This window comes from Aspergillus versicolor (genome assembly GCF_001890125.1).
Source record: "Aspergillus versicolor CBS 583.65 unplaced genomic scaffold ASPVEscaffold_8, whole genome shotgun sequence".
NCBI classification, from domain to species: Eukaryota; Fungi; Ascomycota; class Eurotiomycetes; order Eurotiales; family Aspergillaceae; genus Aspergillus; species Aspergillus versicolor.
The window spans coordinates 168,441-183,426 of NW_024467531.1; the positions used below are offsets into that span (position 1 = coordinate 168,441).

At 47.5% G+C, this 14,986-nt stretch overlaps 4 protein-coding genes across 4 annotated transcripts; all 4 read left to right on the top strand.

The window, feature by feature from the left end:
- The first annotated feature begins 209 nt into the window (after positions 1–209).
- Positions 210–6,182, top strand: ASPVEDRAFT_197330 (histidine kinase-like ATPase domain-containing protein). The gene is made up of 3 exons (XM_040809233.1): positions 210–611; positions 678–5,729; positions 5,785–6,182. Exons 1-3 carry the CDS (start codon positions 484–486, stop codon positions 5,867–5,869), a joined length of 5,265 nt encoding a protein of 1,754 aa, XP_040670402.1. The 5' UTR covers positions 210–483; the 3' UTR covers positions 5,870–6,182.
- Positions 6,183–6,399: 217 nt separating this feature from the next.
- Positions 6,400–9,226, top strand: pabA (aminodeoxychorismate synthase pabA). The gene has a single exon (XM_040812993.1). The coding sequence runs from the start codon at positions 6,505–6,507 to the stop codon at positions 8,962–8,964; it is 2,460 nt and encodes an 819-aa protein (XP_040670403.1). The 5' UTR covers positions 6,400–6,504; the 3' UTR covers positions 8,965–9,226.
- On the top strand, positions 9,198–10,661 carry med6 (mediator complex subunit MED6). The gene is made up of 3 exons (XM_040812994.1): positions 9,198–9,514; positions 9,586–9,947; positions 10,014–10,661. The coding sequence occupies exons 1-3, from the start codon at positions 9,418–9,420 to the stop codon at positions 10,524–10,526; spliced, it is 972 nt and encodes a 323-aa protein (XP_040670404.1). The 5' UTR covers positions 9,198–9,417; the 3' UTR covers positions 10,527–10,661.
- Positions 10,662–13,842: 3,181 nt separating this feature from the next.
- On the top strand, positions 13,843–14,953 carry ASPVEDRAFT_44172 (LOG family protein). Its single transcript, XM_040812995.1, has 2 exons — positions 13,843–14,019; positions 14,138–14,953. Exons 1-2 carry the CDS (start codon positions 13,979–13,981, stop codon positions 14,829–14,831), a joined length of 735 nt encoding a protein of 244 aa, XP_040670405.1. The 5' UTR covers positions 13,843–13,978; the 3' UTR covers positions 14,832–14,953.
- Positions 14,954–14,986: the final 33 nt, after the last annotated feature.

A 14,986-nucleotide genomic window follows, 5' to 3' on the forward strand; every position in this document is an offset into this window, starting at 1 on the left:
GGATATTCGTCGTAGTCCACGGTCTCGGGGATCTCCAAATCAACACCTGGGCAACTACTCTTCGGTTCGTTTGGTGCCCGGGAGCCTTGGCCCCGTGACCCAACTTCCCCGGGGCGTTGCCAACGGGGCTGAGTCAGCCAGGTACAGCCGTCATCACACCGCCCCCGATAACAACAGCCCGATAAATACCCCCGATAAGCAGGTTGCGCCTCAGCACTACCGCTACCTACTTTGGAATAATGATGGAGGGAAACTCTCTGCCTCTGAAACTTTATCCTTCTTAATAAGGCCATAACAGGTCATGCTTGTGACGTTATCACTCTACACCTGCTCCTGTTTCTTTTCCTCTTGTGAATCTTGCTCCATGCACTTCTCATTCACATAATACTTGGCCGCTATCTACTTTGTCTTCGGACCCCCGCAGCTATTTAACTGCATACTTATTCTTCAACTCAATCTTGGGAGCATTAATACTATCACATTATGGCTCAGAAGATTGATTTCGGTGCGCTGAAGGCGCGCACTATGGGGTCTGGGGAAGATGAAGAGGCTGTCACCGTAGATACCCGCGGCTTGATTTCAAAGGTTCTTGCACGTTATTCGGGGAGATGGTAAGATTCGATCCCAACTGCCAGCTTTCTGTGAAAGTAAAAGTGTTTACTGACAAAGAGTCAAAGGACGGTCTTACGCGAGATGATCCAGAATGCAGCTGACGCCAGCGCGACAAAAGTTACCATCAGATTTGAGACCTTACCCTCGACTACCGTTCCATTGCCACCGTCTGCCGATGGCACGACTATCATAAAACACACTATATCGCACCATACCCTCAGGCGTCTCCTAATATCTAATAACGGTGTTCCTTTTAGCGAGAAGGACTGGGCAAGATTGAAGCGCATCGCAGACGGGAACCCCGATGAGACGAAAATTGGAGCTTTTGGTGTCGGTTTCTACAGCGTTTTTGACGACTGCGAGGAGCCTTTCGTTTCTTCTGGCTCAGATGCTATGGCCTTCTATTGGAAGGGAAATGCCCTCTTTACCCGTCGACTGCAGTTGAATGAGAAGGCCAACCCCGAAACAACATTCGTCTTAGACTATCGAAATGATACTTCGCCTGTGCCGTCGCTAAAGCAACTTTGCCAATTCTTATCCAGTAGCCTTACATTTGTCAACCTCGAGTGCATAGAGCTGTGGCTTGACGACTGGAATATGCTCCGTTTGGTCAAGAAGGCAGCCCCCAGTATCAACCTCACTATTCCAAGAGACATTGAAACCAAGACGCAGGAAGGCCTAATGAAAATTACGAGTGTCGCGAGAGAGGTTGCACAGGTTGATGCCGTCTGGATGCACGCCGTTGAATGGAATCCGAACGCAAACACGCTTCGCGAGGGCATTAGAGACACTACCGTATCATTACGCAGCTTCCTGTCTAGGATCACCCAAGGCTCATCTGAGAAGACCGTCGATAATGAGAAAAAGGAGACCACCGTTAGTTTGGGAGACCTGACAAAGAGCTCAACGGCGTCGGTATTTTTACATATCAATACTGCAAACATCCAGGCTTCCATCAGCCAGACTTTGAGCAGTGAACTTGAGCGAGCTACAAGAAAACCTCCACCTAAGAAAACATCAATTGCTGTCTTGACGCCTTCGTATGATACGAGCCAAGCGTCTGCGGCTTCTGGATCACAAGCAGAATTTTTATCCTCCATTCTTCCCTCCAAAGGTGGCAGAGTTTTCATCGGATTTCCAACGCAGCAAACAACCGGTCTCAATGCCCATATATCTGCTCCGTCCGTCATTCCCACAGTCGAACGAGAGAGCATTGATCTCAATACAAGGTACATCAGCAAATGGAACACCGAGATGTTGAGAGCGGCAGGGATAGTCTGTCGAGTCGCTTGGTCCGCAGAGATGGCTTCAATAAAGTCTAGAATACTTTCTGCAAAAGATCTCTCAAAGCAGACAAAGATTCGACGAGGAGACATTGTGACTGTGCTTCCTGAGACCATTCACACTGCAAACCAGTTCGTGTTTCGTGAGTCTACACCGTCCTCATTGCTCGGACAGACAATGGAAGACGCATTTTGGACTTGTAATAAAAATGCTTCTATTGAGGTGCTTTCCACGTGTGGCATTGTTCAAAATCACCAGGTGCGAATAGCCGCAAAAGACCTGACGTTCCTAGACTCCATACCTGTATTGCCAGATGAGTTCGTGGAAGGCTCGAAAGAGTTTGTCAAAAAGTTGACGATGTTGGGGCTTGTAACCGAAGTTACAGTGTCTGATATCAAGCGTGAACTAGAGGCCAGTCCGCTACGTCCCTCTCAAATTATCGAATTTCTTTCCTGGTTAAGTCGGAGAGCTATTTCTGGTCAACTCGATCCATATTCCGTGAAAAGCTTACTTAATGGTGCGGTAGCTTCCACTGATGATGAGAATGGTACTGCCAGCGGTTTGATTGTTTTCTCTGAAGTATCGCTTTTTTTAAATCCCCAGCGCATACCTGCCGATCTTCCTTTGCCACCAACCGTGATGCCGTTCAAATACACCAAATCCTTGGCCAGGAAAGAGTTAGAGTCGTTCGGTTGGGATGAATTGCCTATGATTCCCTGGTTATGCTGGCTTCTCAGCAATTCTGGAAACCGAAATGTCCTTCCTGTGTCGCAAGACATCACGCAGACCTCAGCATTCGCAGCACAGGTGCTACCAGTTATATCAAAACAATGGGAAAGCCTGACCCAAACTGCAAGGGAAAAAGTGATTGATCAACTACAAGTACACACCGTCATTCCTACTAGAATCGGCATGAAAAAACCCGGCGAAACATACTTTCCTTCCGTCCGTCTTTTTGATGATCTGCCTGTTATACATGGACTCCAGGGGGTAAAAGAGAAATTTCTGACTGCCCTTGGAGTACGGAAAACCGTCGAGCTCGGCGTCATTTTTGAGCGCCTTCTAAATAATCCTGGTACAGTTGACGGGAAGTCGCATAACAAGGGCAAGTGGAGCCACGTCGATTTGATACGATATCTGGCGTCCGTCAGCAGTGATATTCCTGCCAGCGACATCAAACGCCTCAAAGACACTAGTTTCTGCACGGCCGAGTCGAGCATTGGTCGTGAGGGTTCAAAGGCTTTGGACCAGAAGCGCTATAAAGCCCAGGAACTCTTTGAACCGAACGATTCTCTTAGAGCCCTTGGGCTTCCGGTTATTGAGTGGCCAGGGATGTTCATATCCAGCAGCATTGAGGGGAGATTCTTGGCTAGATTAGGGCTAAAAAGCTTCCCAACAGCAGTTGAAGTCATCCGGATCATGGCCAAGGCGGCTGCCTCGAATAATTGGACCCTGCATGGGAAGGCCATGGCTTATTATATCACTGAGTATGATTCCAAAGGTTATGGCATTTTTGATTGCAGCTCGGTTACCGAGCAGTTTTTGCCAATTGAAAAGCCGAACAACTTCTTTGGTGAGAATTTGAGCGATAAATCCAACTCATCTGCCGAAGAATTGTATAACATCAGCTCTCCAAGCAAGTGTTATACAGATGAAGGTGCCGCCTTTTTTGGTTTCAATATTCTCCGCAAGGACCTCCGTCGTCATGCCTCGAAACTCGGTGTCAAACAACATCCCAAACTCTCCGACTGTCTTGATACGTTGATACGTAGACCGCCATCTACAAAACATGATGCAAGATTCTTTTATCGATATCTCGCCGGAAGGGTGTCTGAGCTTAACCAGCGCGATATAGATCGTGTTGGAGGTGCCGATATAGTGCCGATCCATTCAAACAACGGGGCCGCCAAAGATGGGACAATACGTCGTGTAGCGCCAAGGCTTTGCTATCTTGGAGAGGGTGAGGATTACAAAGATTTGTTTGATTTCGTCGACTTTGGTCAGGAGGCAAACCTCTTCCTGATGGCCGTTGGGTCAAAAAGAGAACCAACAAAGGTTGAGTTGGCGCAGATGGTAGTCAGGGAGCCGGCTAGGATTTCCTCTACCTTTCAAAGTGCCGAAAAGTATCTAAAGTTGTTGAGAACTCTTGCTGAAAACGTCTCTGTTCTCAAGAAACACAAAGGGCTATTCCAGGAGATGAAAATGTCAGCTTTCTTGCTTGCTAGCAAAGACATCAGTGCGGCGGCGGAACAGTCTAGGAGTGAACCGAAAAAAGGCTTTGATAACTCTGATGACGAAGACGAAGCTGAAGAGGAAGGCATCAAGGAATGGACGCTGGCCGCAGCAAAAGACGTGATTGTTGTCGATGACTTTCAAAGCTTTGTTCTCTTCAAAGAGCACGTATTGGCCGCGCCCCAGGAAGAGGCACTAGAGAACTTCTACATCGCTTTAGGGGCAGTACCTCTCAGCCGGCTTGTGGAAGAAAGAGCTCACTGGGGAGCAGTGGCTGCTGATCAGCGCTCTGCTGTCAAATTACTAAAACTGATCAAAGAACGTTCAAGGCTTTTCCTCCATGATCAACCTTCGGAAGCAGTACGGCATGACAATCGATGGATTGATAAGAACCTCAAAGTCCAGGTTGTTCAGTCTATCGCCATCACACGGTCTCTCAAGGGCCGCCGTATATCTTACCAGCAGGAAAGAAAGGCGATAGTTACCGAGGTTTCGAGAGAACATGTCATGCGAATATGCCCCGGCCGGTATGATTTCTACGAGATTAGTCAAGCACTTTCGCATTTGATTCTCTCTCGTCCAAAGCTTCATTCGCCGCTCACCTTGGAAATGCTGTTGAAAACTGATTTGTTGGAGCTGAGAGGGCGTGGCTATAATGTGGAGCGTATTCTGAAACAGAAGGCTCAGGAAGCGCGAATCGCAGAGGATCGGCGACAGCAGCAGCTGGAGAAAGAACGTCAGCGTTTACAAGAAAGGGAAGAGGCATTGGCCGAAGAAGCAAAGAACCATACACCTGAGAAGCAGGGTCCAGCTCCAATGCCCGGCGTCTTTCCGGACTCACCGTCGTCGAAGGGTGTCCGTCCCACCTCCCCATCGGAGTTGAATAAAGAGAAGCGCAATGGTCTATTTTCCTCTTTCACAAAACATTTCAAGGACGGGAAGGGATCGTCCTGGAATCCCTTCAGCGAGACCTCCGCATCGCCTGATTCTCCTGATGATTCTCCTAATGATTCTCATCTTCCGCATCCCCCGCCTAAAGAACCAAAACCAACTCTCCCAGAGCCTTCCGTGAACGTCAGCTCTCCGATACAGCTGCAAAAGAAACTACTCTCCGCTGTCCAAGCCAGCCGGCCGCATGGGTCGTCCGGTGTATTCTCCAGGCCACAGACAAGCCAACTCAATGAACTGAAGTCTTATTGCGATGAGAAACCTGGGCATGACCTAGAGTTTGCCGCGACACTTCCTTGTCGAGTCAATGTCCTGGTTGCAAGAACGGTTTCCGAGAGGTCTGCTTTCCTTGCTCAGAACAGTGCTGGGATGAATCTGTTTGGCTTTATATTGCTTGACTGTGCCGATGTGTTCTCTCTGCGGCCTGACACTCTAAGTATCTTCCATGATCCCGGTTCGAAGTCCATCGCGTTCAACCGAGCCGGTAGTGTCTTCTGCAATTATTATTATTTCCAGCAGCTACATGAAAAGGCATTGCTCCAAAACGCAACTCCGGACCGAGCTGAGGCAACGGTCTACTGGTGGGTCATTCTCTGCCACGAGTTGGCGCATAATCTGGTTCAAGACCACAGCTCCGCCCACAGCTACTACACGTATGATTGCAATCCTTTTGATATGAATCGCTCATATGCTAATTCTCTATTGCAGTGAAAGCTTTGTGAGCCAATACTTCCCTAAGGTGGCAACTAAAGTCGCAACTGCGGCTACAAAGAGCCAGAGCCCTGGGAATTAATTCCGGCCTCCTTTATATGGATTAAGATGCCTCAGGTCATGCCCTGAATATTCATGATTGTTCAATGAGCTAATTCTAGCGGGTTTTCGACTTTTCAGTTGGAGTAGATATATGCATACTACATAGACTTGACGAACTTGTCTGTAAATATAGCGTTGCATTTCCCTTCGTTTTTTAGGCTGGTTCTCAATTCATTATTCTGGGGGTTTCTAAACTTCAGCCTTCTAGAACTGATTGTAGAAAAGACGTTGAGGCTAGGGAGGCGATGTGGAACGGTTCGAGGCTCCACTGGTCCAAAGTCCTAACCTTTTCCCCGGGAAATCTTCATCTTTGCCGCTCCCGCCACCATCAGACCAGGACGCTCAAAAAAAGTACTCGTCAAGAGGCGTCCTGATCATGTACGCCTCGAACCAGAGATAGATTGTCTCTCAGATAAACGCAAAGAAGCCTACTGTCAGCCGGTCAGTCTTCTTTTAGTGCTGTCGACTGCTGGTATAGAAAGGCGCGGTTTTTTTTTTTTTTTTTTGCCACCAATTTCTCTACCTTAATTCCATCATTTCTACCAGGTTTGCTTTGATTTCACTCTTCGTTAGAATATTACGATTCTGTCCGTATATTCCGACTCCCTGTTTGAAATGGCGCCACTACTTGGCGATTGGACGGCGTCAAATACTGGACCTGATACGGGAGTCGATCATCAAGGCTCCCGACAAAAAAGCATACTTTATATTGATGCTTATGATTCTTTCTCTTACAATGTCGTCGCAATGATAGAAGAGGTTCTCGGGGCCCGGGTGACAGTGATGATGATTGATGCGGAATGGCCGGATGGCAATATGGTGGAGTTTCTTCACCATTACGATGCGGTCGTCCTGGGGCCAGGACCGGGAGACCCCAATGTTCCCGAAGATGTCGGCGTTATGGCGGATATTTGGAATATCAACAGCTCACACACGCTGCCCGTCTTGGGTATTTGTCTTGGATTCCAAAGTTTGTGTCTTCATCATGGAATTTCTGTAGGACGACTACCGGAGCCTCTGCACGGACAGGTCCATCGAATTACAACAACGCAGAGTGACATTTTTGAAGACACGCGGGATTTGGAGGTTACCCTATATCACTCGCTTTATGCCATGTTTGATGACGAGGAAAAATCGACATCCAATTCGAACCTTGATGTTCTTGCTTGGTTGTTCGATGTACCACATGCATCGTCGTCGTCGTCGTCGTCCACAAAGCGAATACCAATGGCTGTAAGGCATAGGGAAAAGCCTTTCTGGGGTGTACAGTTTCATCCTGAATCTTGCAAGTCTAACCGGGAAGCGTGCAACGAGCTGCTCCGCAAGTGGTGGAGTATGTCCATCAAGTACAATAAGAGCAATAACCGCGAAGGATATGGGACCTTGCCCACGGATATCATTCGACCGTCAAGCGAAGAAACTAGTTTACCAGATGTCGCCTACACGATGGTAAATTGGTGTGCATCATCTTCGGCGCAGTGCGCCTTCCGGTCTATCAGCGCATGTCAACCAGATGCTGAAGGAATTTGCGAAATATTTAACGACCCACGACTTCCAGCTGTCTTGTTTCAGTCGAACGGGAAACATAGTGTCATATCTGTACCAAGTCCGGCCAGCTGGAGGCTTGAATACTATGCTGATGAGCAATCTCTATCACTGCAACGTTGCGCAACATCTTCCAGCGTACATGACTCTTCAAAAATTGCAAACTCAAAGGTTGAAGCAGTCTCTTCCGTGTCTCAGCTTTGGGATATTCTAAGATATTTGGTGGACTTAAAGAAAGTCGAATCGGGCGACAGTGAGGTTCCATTTTGGGCAGGATTTCTAGGTTATTTTTCCTATGAACTAGGTCTGGCCTGTCTTGCTCAACCGAAGCACGAGAATGGAATCTTTCAAAATGAATACCCCTCTCAAGACAGTGCCGGCGCTGAAGACCCGCCAGATGTTAGCCTCATATGGACTGAGAGGAGCATTGTTGTGGATAATGAGACAGGCCGGGTTACGGTACAGTCTACTAGGGAAGAGGATAATTTACCAGCTGGCTGGCTAGATTATGCCGGGAACACGCTGAAGAGTTTCTTTGGCGTTGATGTCCCACCATCGTCCGAGAACTCCGTTGCTGATGAAGAGTTCCTGGATTCAATTTTGGCCAGGGGAGTGGTTCATTTTCCAACCGAAGAATCATATCGAGGCCAGGTTGAGGCTTGCAAGAACGAACTGAGAGCGGGTGAGTCCTATGAGCTATGCCTTACTTGCGAAACATCAATCACTTTACCCTCCCCGGATACCGCTACTGGGCGCATGGAATTTCCTTGGAAACTGTACAAGCGACTGCGGAAGTATAATCCCGCCGCATTCAGCGCCTTCGCGAGACTCGGAAATGTTAAAATTGTGAGCAGCAGCCCGGAGTGCTTCCTCAACTGGGACCGGCACTCGACATTGGAGATGAAACCTATGAAAGGTACTGTCAGAAAATCTGACAGTATGACGATGGAAAGGGCACGAGAAATTCTTGGCTCAACCAAAGAAATGGCTGAGAACCTTATGATTGCGGACCTCATACGGCATGATCTCTACGGCATCTGCGGTGCGGGCAACGTTCACGTAGAAAAACTGCTTGAGGTGGAAGATCATGGGCGAGTTTATCAAATGGTCACCCACGTCAAGGGGAATATTGACCCCTACCGACATGGTTATGCTGCGAAGGGTCTACCGCGGCTACAATCATCGAACATGCTCGGATATGGACTCACGGCATTACAACGATGTCTTCCCCCCGGGTCGATGACTGGCGCTCCTAAAGAACGATCTTGCATGCACCTTTCTTCAATCGAAGGTCGGAAGCGCGGCATTTACTCTGGAGTTATGGGCTTCCTTGACCTTGGAGGTGGAGGAAGCTTCTCTGTCCTGATTCGCTCCGCTTTCAACTCCTCGGATGACCAAGCCGATATTCAGAAATGGAGAATTGGCGCTGGCGGCGCGGTCACCATGCTGAGCAGTGCTGAAGGTGAGTGGGATGAAATGCTCACCAAGCTCCGGACTGTCTGTGGGATATTCATGCCTTCCCATGCGTGATAATACCGCATACGAGCTGTTATTACTACCGGAAAACGGCTTCTACTATTGTCATTTTGACGTACATATTGTATGGCAACGTTTTCAACAGTTGCCCTTGAACGATTGATGTGAATTAGGTATAGACAGGTCAGATTCAACATTCAGCGTGGGAATTGGCGTTTTTGGGTGCATAATTGGCGGTTTTGGATTAAAGCCTTATCTTCTTGGACCTTGACTTAACTCGAAGGCCACTTACATAGAATTTAATGAAGCTCAACGATATTCAATTGATTGATACTTCTCTTTAGTTCTATGTAGCAAGCTGCAAACGATGCAAACCGAGCTCGTCCTCCGCGGAGTACCTATTGGCCCGAGCTTCGAGACCCTTTCAGGTTCACACCGTGACCATACAATCTTGTTCTCTACCAGATACCAAGCTCACTTATTTCTTCATTGCCGCAACAGTTGGACATGGCCGGCACACAAGACCCGTCCGCGTTGGAGGAAATTCTCTGGCGATCTCCACCACACATTCAGATGATGGGCGGATATCTCCATTCGAATAACAGTAGGGATCTCCCTCGCTGAATTCTCCAGTTCTTTTCTTGATTGATGCAATTAATTGTCTTCATTGGCTAGTCCTCTTCTACTTCGCCGAATCTCCTTTCTTCGATGCGACCTCGAACAATGCCTCCCTAGCAATCCAAGCGAACTACAATGAAGCCTTCCGTCACTTCGTGGAGACAAGAGAGGCATTCGAAGGCCGCCTGAAGACCATGCAAGGTCTAGAGTTTATAGTTGGCTACGACCCGTTACAGGCCGCAGCGGGTTCGAATGCCCAATTTGCACATGAGCCGTCCAACGTGTGGGTGATTCGGAAACAGATGAGGCGGAAACGATCGGGCTTTGAAGACGAGGTCGGAGTCTTGGCTACATTCTTTGTGGTTGGGGACTGCATCTACATGGCTCCTTCGGCTGCAAGTATCTTGGGGAATAGGATTGTATGTTTTGTGGTTCAACATTGCTTGTTCAGTGCTGGCAGTTCTAACATTGCGTCCTCGTTATAGCTTTCGGCGGTCACTTCTCTTTCAAGCTTGATGAAGACTGCGTCGACATTACCCAACTTCACACCGTCGCATGGACACACGTACCTTCCGCCGGTGCCCAAATCTACAGATGCAGGCCAACTAGGCGTACAGACGCAGACAAGCAAAGAGAACACGCCAATGCCGGATGATACGACGAACAAAACGCAGTCTTTTACCGGGACGCAAGCCGACACCAGCTCTTCGGTGAGCGATATGATGACTCTCGCAGAGTCATTCAACCTTCTAGCTCGATATGGAGACGAATTCATGGATGAGACTCCGTTGGTGGGAGAGCCGGGATCCTTTATTTTGTCTAGGGCAGGGGATACAGACCGAGGCGCTACATCTAAACAGCAACAACACACAAGCACTGCCGCTCCAGGCCGAATTGGAACACCACAAACCAAGATTGATACGCCCGGGAAATTCACCGATAAAAGCAGCACTGCAGAGGAGCCCAAGCGGAAGAAGAAAAGCAAACCAGGTAGTTAGCCTCGAATGGATGTTAACATTGTGATACCCATAGCCAGTGAATTCATGCACCTGAGCCCAAACATAACATCCCTCGTGATATGTAGATGCCAAAAGATCATCCACCACAACTTAGCATTGGGCGGAAAGGGACGCAACTATAATCGTTGTTTGCGATGCCTGCAAATCCCCTCCATGCGTCATCTCATTACCTACCGAGCCAAAATCTACAGTTTATACATCCTATATGGTGCTCCTTTTCGTCTATCTAAAAGGCACCTGCACGCACATATATCCCTGAATCATCCTGTTTCCTGCGTAATTTTAATCTTGCATTCTTTTATTTTACAGAAACCATTTTATCTACGAGCATTGCCTTTGTACCTCACTGTCGCTGTTTACGTTGCTGCTGTTTTGATCTACCTATTGGTTCCCGCCCAATATCTTGTATTTCGTCCATCGACTGAACTTGTTCTCCTACCTACTCTACCTACCCTATACATCTATCTGTTACGAACATATCAGCGAATTTATTATTAGTGTTGGCGTTTTAATTTCGGCCCTATGTTCGGCTTTGTTGTGTTTCTAGTTCGTTTTATTCTATTTTATTCTATTTAGGTAATATGACTGACTCGTTCGATGTCGTTGGAATAGTTCTTTAGCCTGATATAAGATTATTTCCTTCCTGACCTTCGCAGTCTGTGAGGCCCTACCTACCATCATAGTACATATAATAAGTGACTACGCAGCCATACGACTTACATATCAATTTCTCTTAGTGTAGATAGCCCTAATGGGTACCTAGGTATATATATGCAATAGGGTTAGAAGAGGGCCCCAACTAGATACATCAAGTCCCTAGGAAGACCAATCGTAAACCGCCCAAGATCGATGCCTATGTTTCTGTTACTTAAATGACTATCTCACAAGATCTCGTCGATTAGTAGTCAGCGCCTTAAATCCAATCCAATTCATCCATCCATTCATTCATGATTTCTAATTGCGCAAGCGGGTAAATGCTACCTTGGGCATAGATTGCATTCCAACAAGTACTGCTTGCTCGTTCACATATCAAGTAGATTGACGCCACACATTGACATACATGCATGGGTTCCTCCTATACTCCAATGGTGGCACCGATTGAATTGACTGTATCCATTAATAGTTTAATACTATATGATAGGATAAGATTGATATTATTCCTCATCGTCGCTGGCATAAGGAATCTGCTTAACCGGTACCTGAGGAGTGGGCGGACCTGGAGTCTCACTGGCCCCTTCCTATTATAGACGAAGACGACCTCAGGAAATGTGTGCACCTTCCTCTTGTAGATAACGACGAGGTTCAACGTCTCCCTGGGCTCCTCCCTTTCCCTTTCTTTTCCTTCCTTTTCCCAACATCTTTCTTTTTCTTCCTCCTTGACATCCCTCACCATTCGTTTCTTCCGCGTGTTTTATCAAATCCATCCATCAAAGTCAAGTCAAAGTCAAGTAGACACCGAATTTCGACGAATTTCCTATCAAAACATTTGGCAGCTCTCTATGGACAGGCCTGACTCAGCTTCTGAACAAAAACAGGTGGGTACACCTCTCTAATGACCGATGAAAAAAGCAGTCATCCTTCTGAGGGCTGAGTGGGGAGCCCAGTGATGAGACCGCTAATCTTTTGAGCGAGGAGGGGGAGCTTCGGCGAAGCCCACTTAGTCAAGGATGACTCCTGTCCAGGCTAACTCCCATTATTCTGTAATATGCAGGTTCGATCTCGTGCCACGTCCAAGAGTCAATGGTTTTTTTAGGTGTCTTTTCAGGCCGACCTATTATCGGTAGCGGCGGCTTCGGCGAGTCTGTCCGTACACCATGTTGCCGTCGTGGCGTCGTTTACGAACGGGCTCTTATTTGATATAGTCTGCACCGCAGAATCGTCTTCTAACACAGAGTCATTCGATAGTTTCCTGGCTGTATTTAATGCTGGTTAGATAGGAGAGCATGTTAAGACCCGTGATAAAACAAAATCATTTTTCAATTAGTTATCGTTCGTTTCAAGTTCAGTAATGCGTATATTGGTAGTTCGGCCCTCTGTGGCAAGGAAAGGTTCCGTACGCCACCAAGGGGAACAGACTGCGAAGGTCTCTGTTCAAATAGATAGGAAGCGCGGCCAACATCTAACTATCGCAGTGATTATGTCCAGGATACGGGAACGAGCGGGCATGAAGAGAAAACCAAGTCGACACTTGGGAGTTAGTCCCAAACAATGATGTATCTAATAGACAATAGACAGTCGGTGTAAATAATTGGGAGAACCAGACTCGAGGGTATGAGACGACGAACGAAATGGAGGAGAAAAAATTTAAAAAAATTTAACCTCTCCGCGTTTCGAACGCGAGCCGGGGGAGAAAAAATTGGGGGGGAACTTGTTTTTGGTAAAGCAGTCATTGTTCCCATTCGGCCATCGACCCGAAGGTCATCATAGAATTGCAGAATGGTGATATAATAGCCTTTCCATGACGGTCCATGTCATGAATTTGTTCGGGGTATTTCTGTCCCGGTTCGGGGGTCGTCAGTTATTGCCCTAGCTGGTTTCTACTAGGTACACGGCCTGGCTCACTTAGCTTCTTCCAATAATGACTATATACCTAATAATATGTATTTGTCTTTGGCCGTATAATTGGGGAGAGATCAAATACATCAACTTCAGTAGCCTCTATACCCATTTTGAATGGCATAATAAGATGGTGATATATGTAGGATTGCAAGGACTCACTGCTGCCCAGCTGAGGCTTTTGGGTCTAGTGGCATAAACATCTATAATGTATCTATATACCTTGGTATTTCATTAGTCCGGGGTACTTGTCGAAGCTGTCCAAAAGATAATCGTAAGTAGTCTCCCGCAGAATACGGAATAATTGAACAAACAGAGCTACATTCCTCTAACTACGGGAGCTTGGAAAATGGAGGAGGCCTGCTGGCATGGTCCGAGCATTCGTGGCCCAAGCACTATTTTAGTAAGAGGCCGCCCTGGTTCCTATGACTATCGAAAACCCTGGCCGTGGATAAGACTAATATCAACAACCGTATCTTACTGAGCGTTGCCGATTCGGTTTCTATAGAAGATCGGTTGTGACTGTGTGTTATAGGTTATAGTAGGCTATATTTCTGCTACTATTGTTATTTTCCCCCTATAGCACACGTACTATAACTATATTAATGAAGATATTATAGAGGAACAGCGCGGGTGTTAAGGAATACTTGAGGTAATTTTAGGTTGAGTAGAGAGGAGGCTGGGTAAGCTGGTTAAAGCGGCAACGTCCGAGTGAGACAAGAGTAAGCTGTCTGACCTACCCAAGTGAACCCCCAAGAGTTCGCCGCTCCATCATATTGCCCATTAATTATAACAAAACGTGTATCTTCCCAATTCTAGACCATAGAGCTTCTCTCAAAGAATCACTTGCGAAAGTTCAAATTAATTCAGTCAAAATGACAACCCCCGAATCCAAACGCCCCGTAGTTTGCGTCTTGTACGTTCTGCGACACCTTGCCCCTCCCCCGCTATAATTGCGTTTTATCACCCCTACTGAAGGAATACACTAACCGCTCCTTACTTAAAAGCATAAGGCTAACATGAAGTTTCTCAAGCTGCGGCTCCGTCGAAGGGACTAACCCCGCACACATGGATACCGCCCGACGCCTCGCCCAGATCTTCCATGATAACAACATCCAGCTCGTCTATGGTGGCGGCACAAAGGGCCTGATGGGCGAGATCGCGCGCACGCTGGTATCCCTCTCGGGCCCCGATGCCGTACACGGAATTATTCCCCGTGCTCTTGTGAGCGTTGAACCAGGTTACAAGAGCAAGAACCAGGAAAAGACGCCATCAACGTCTTCAGCGGCTGCTACTACGGGCGGCGGAGGGAAGGAAGCCGAGCGGGTTGTTAATGATAGCGGGACGCCGTCTTCTGAATACGGACTTACAACGATCGTTGCGGATATGCATACTAGAAAACGAACCATGGCGCAGAAGGTCAGAGAAGGAGGTCCCGGTAGTGGGTTTGTTGCGCTGGCCGGGGGGTTCGGAACGATTGAGGAGGTTATGGAGATGACAACATGGAATCAGTTAGGAATTCACCATCTGGGGATTGTGCTGTTGAATGTTGCTGGGTATTGGGATGGTTTGTTGGAGTGGGTGAGAAACTCGGTGAGGGAGGGATATGTATCCAAGGAGAATGGGGGGATTCTGGTGGAGGCGAAGACTGTGGAGGAGGTATGGCCGAAGCTGGTGCAATATCAGGTGAGTGAGGGGAGATACCAGTTGAATTGGTCAGATGAGTAAATGAAAGGAGCGAGTCGCTGCACTTGAATAGAGCAATAGTATAGGCTAGATATGGATTAGACAATGTCAATTACGGATAAAACATGGTGCGGCATGGATGGAAATCTTGTCATATTATTCCCGGTATCAGGAGTAAGGCATTTTCATGTCTATAG